This window comes from Scomber japonicus, chromosome 21 (genome assembly GCF_027409825.1).
Source record: "Scomber japonicus isolate fScoJap1 chromosome 21, fScoJap1.pri, whole genome shotgun sequence".
Classification (NCBI taxonomy): Eukaryota; Metazoa; Chordata; class Actinopteri; order Scombriformes; family Scombridae; genus Scomber; species Scomber japonicus.
The window spans coordinates 4,873,219-4,877,125 of NC_070598.1; the positions used below are offsets into that span (position 1 = coordinate 4,873,219).

The window sequence follows — 3,907 nt, forward strand, 5'->3', positions numbered from 1 at the left end:
ATGAGGTGAATGAGCATTAAATGATATAAAAAAGACATAAATGTTCAGATATTTTAGGTGAAATACTCCTTTAAGCTTTTAATGACATGTTGAAGAGCTTTGGGGTATCAAATCCTGCACATGTTAACTATATTATCATTCTTTTATATGCTCTTTTGCCCTCTTCTGTTTTGTACTGTAGACTTATTCACACCATTATTCCACTCATGTTAAAAAAAAAAGAAGTTATTTGGGCTTTTTCTTTTTCTTTTTTTTTAACATCTCTTCTCCTCCTTAATGTTGTTAATCAGTCAGCCGGTTATTTGATTCATTAGCATCCCAGACCTCCACTGTATCCACATTAGGAGAAACTGATTAGACAACAACCTGAAACAAAGGCGCATCAGTATCACAACTATCTTCTTGTTAATCTGTCTCTGAGAAGAAAGTTTGGAGAATGGGGGTGTTTATTTAAGCTTTCTATGCTCTTGTTGATTTCACTTTTAACAAGATGAAATACTCCAATTAACGCCTTTTTTTTGTTTTTTTTTAAAAGTCCAGAGCTTCTCATTAAGCAAGAAATCAAAGACAACAACGTCTCCATCCAGACGACCGTGCGTAAAGTTGCGAATGACTGGGCCGTTAACTCCACGCGTAAACCTGATATTCAAGATTTTAACACAGTTAAGTCGCCCAATACACAGACTGGTAATCGATTGTATTGGTGTCTGAGTATTTAGACAGTCTAATACAAGGGTGAGAATTAAAACTGGACGATTAAAACAGGCTCTGGTTGTTCAAATAAACGTTCAAATTGTGGATTGAAGGGTTCAGTTTCACCTCCTTGCATCTCAAAACTTTGGTTTAATGGTTTAATTAACAGCATCTCTGTTTTTGAAAAGCTTAGGTGTATTCATGTCTTATATTTAATGTGCTGATAGGAGAATTGTCGTCATCAAAATTTTGCACACATGCCTGTAGATACGTATGAATTAAGAGTTTTTACATCTATTTGAAATCTCACAGCGTCTGTCCTCATAGGGTCTCACAATGCCAAATAAGGGTCGAAGGCGGGGTAGTCAGAACATTTTTTACACCTTTGTAGTAGTAGGCACTCCCACCAAATGGTGATTGGCTGCTCGTGCGCTTATAGGGGTCTGCATTCACACTCAGTGCAGAGTAGTCGGTACCTTTCAGTGCGCACGGCTCCTGAGTGGCTAATGGATGTGATAAATTATTTTCATCTCCAGTTTAAGAGCCAGGAGCGTTTGAGCTTGCCGTGGTAACTTATTTGTATCTATCCGTAAGCTGTTATCAGTTATATTGTGTGTGTGTTTGAGCAGCGAGCTGTCCGGTGGCTCTCCAAACCTCCCAGCTGGACAGAGATGAGTAGTCCCGATGCGGGTTACGCCAGCGACGATCAGACCCAGGCAAGGTGTACGATGTCAGTCATGATGCCTGGAATGGGACATTGCCAGTGGGCCGACCCTCTCAGTCCTCTTGGGGACACCAAAGTGAAAAACGAGCCGTGTGCGTCCAGCTCAGGCGGCCAGAATCGCGGGAAGAGCGAACCACGGATCCGACGACCCATGAACGCTTTTATGGTTTGGGCAAAGGATGAGCGTAAAAGACTGGCGCAGCAAAACCCGGACTTGCATAACGCGGAGCTGAGCAAAATGTTGGGTAAGTAATCACACTTTTTTCCTTTCCTTTTTTTTTTAGTAATCGATCACATGTTTCCTCTGGGAAGTTATTATAAAGTGACTGATTACCACAGTGGTATTTTCCACACTTTTGCTTTTGTCTGTTTCTTATTGTTAGGTGGTTGTAATTTAGTTTTAACTTTTAATGGCACATAGATTTTCTTATTATTCTCAAACAATCATGAAAACAGTAATTGTTGAACACCAGGTGATTGTGTTATTATAACTGATTGTGTATGAGTTAAGTGACAGATGTAACCTCAAAAACCTGTCCCTGCCCCCTAAAATGGCAACAAGCTATTTTTGTGTGCTGCATACAGTATCTGCTGACATATCACTGATGTGCACTCTCTTCTTTACCTGCAGGGAAATCATGGAAAGCCCTTCCTGTAACAGAAAAGCAGCCTTTTGTGGAGGAGGCCGAGCGGCTGAGGGTTCAGCACATGCAAGATCACCCCAACTACAAGTACCGGCCCCGGCGGCGGAAGCAGGTGAAGAGGATTAAGAGGCTGGACTCTGGCTTTCTGGTCCACGGTGTGTCCGATCACCAGGCCTCGTCCATGACCGGGGACGGCAGAGTGTGCGTGGATAGTCTGGGCCTTGGCTACCACGAGCACGGCTACCAGCTTCCTCCACAGCCTCTCAGCCACTACCGTGATGCCCAGGGTCTCGGGGGCCCTTCCTCTGAAACCTACAGCCTCCCCACGCCTGACACCTCTCCGCTGGACGCTGTAGAGTCAGACTCCATGTTCTTCCCTCCACACTCACAGGAGGACTGCCACATGATGCCTGCTTATGCTTACCACTCCCAGGCAGCAGAGTACCAACCCCAGGACCCCCTCTCTAACCACCACAGCAACTCCATCCTGCACCGACACCCGGCCTCAGCTCAGGAGCAGTCCACTGCCCTTCCCCCTGCTTACATGGGATGCCCCAACCCTCTGGCTATGTATTACACACAGCACTGCAGCAGCGGCCACCCCAAGCGACATCCTGGCGGGGCAGGACAGCTTTCCCCTCCGCCTGACTCCCACCCTCACTCAGCGGCAGACAGCATGGAGCAGATGCACCACTCTGAGCTGCTGGCTGAAGTGGACCGCAGTGAGTTTGAGCAGTATTTAAGTTCCTCTTCGGCGCGCGTGGACATGACAGGTTTGCCGTACGGGCCGCACGAGCCTGGCATGCAAGGACCTGAAAGCCTCATATCATCGGTGCTGTCAGACGCCAGCACAGCTGTGTATTACTGTAGCTACAACAACTCCTAACCTCCTGGCCGCCTGTTACCCTGCTGCGAAGGACACCTGATCTGACCTCAAATCTCTGTAGCTAAATTTGAACAAAAAATGTTTTTGTATTTTTATTATTATTATTTTTTTCTTAATCACTACTGAGACCGAAGGCCCATGAGATTTAAAAATGCAGCTTTGAAGAAGACTGTTGTACTGTATCTGTGAAAGAACAGTTTGTAATAAGCCATAATATTTTTATTATTATAATTATTATATTAATATGAACACTGGTTTTAACTTTCTCTCTCTCGCAGGGATAATGAATTTTTGTGATAACACATATTTGTACAGTCACTATTTTAATGTCTGTGTATATACTGAAGGTGTTTTTTTTTTATACTTTTGCACTTTTGAGAAATAAATGTTTGCAAATATACTCTTTATCTTCTCTTGTATTTATTATTCCACATGCTTTTTAAATTTCAGGACAATATGAAGCTTTGTTTCTTTTATATTTCACACACACATTTTAAACTCCAGGACAAACATTTACTTATTGATTCATAATTAAATAATTAAAAAAGATGGCAAACTTTGGAGCACAGACCCACATTTTCTTTCCTCTTCACTCCTGCGTCTATTTGTTTTTTCCCCACTTCCACATGCAGCTGAATGGGCTCACAGGAGCACCAGTCGCTCACCTGGAAGCGGGGCCGGGTCCCTCCGCCGTGACCCGGCTTCCTGGCCCGTACAGCGTGGAGGTAATCTCGGTGTCTGAGTTACACATGGCGCCTTGTTTTCGCAGCATGGGGGCGCAGTTTATGCTCCGGACATCCTGTCTGTAAATGATTTAGTCTTTTCTGATTAATGGTCGAGGCCATTAACATTCACAGTGGTCACTACACCTCTATTTAACAATGGCCGTGCTTTATTTTGTGTATTATCACAGCTGAACATACAACATCCATCCCCCCAGCTTTGTAATAATAATGTAAC

The 3,907-nt window shown here is 44.0% G+C and overlaps 1 protein-coding gene across 1 annotated transcript; it reads left to right on the plus strand.

Annotated features, from left to right (window-relative positions):
• The first annotated feature begins 1,174 nt into the window (after positions 1–1,174).
• Positions 1,175–3,289, plus strand: sox17 (SRY-box transcription factor 17). Its single transcript, XM_053342731.1, has 2 exons — positions 1,175–1,662; positions 2,049–3,289. Exons 1-2 carry the CDS (start codon positions 1,365–1,367, stop codon positions 2,945–2,947), a joined length of 1,197 nt encoding a protein of 398 aa, XP_053198706.1. The 5' UTR covers positions 1,175–1,364; the 3' UTR covers positions 2,948–3,289.
• The last annotated feature ends 618 nt before the right edge of the window (positions 3,290–3,907 follow it).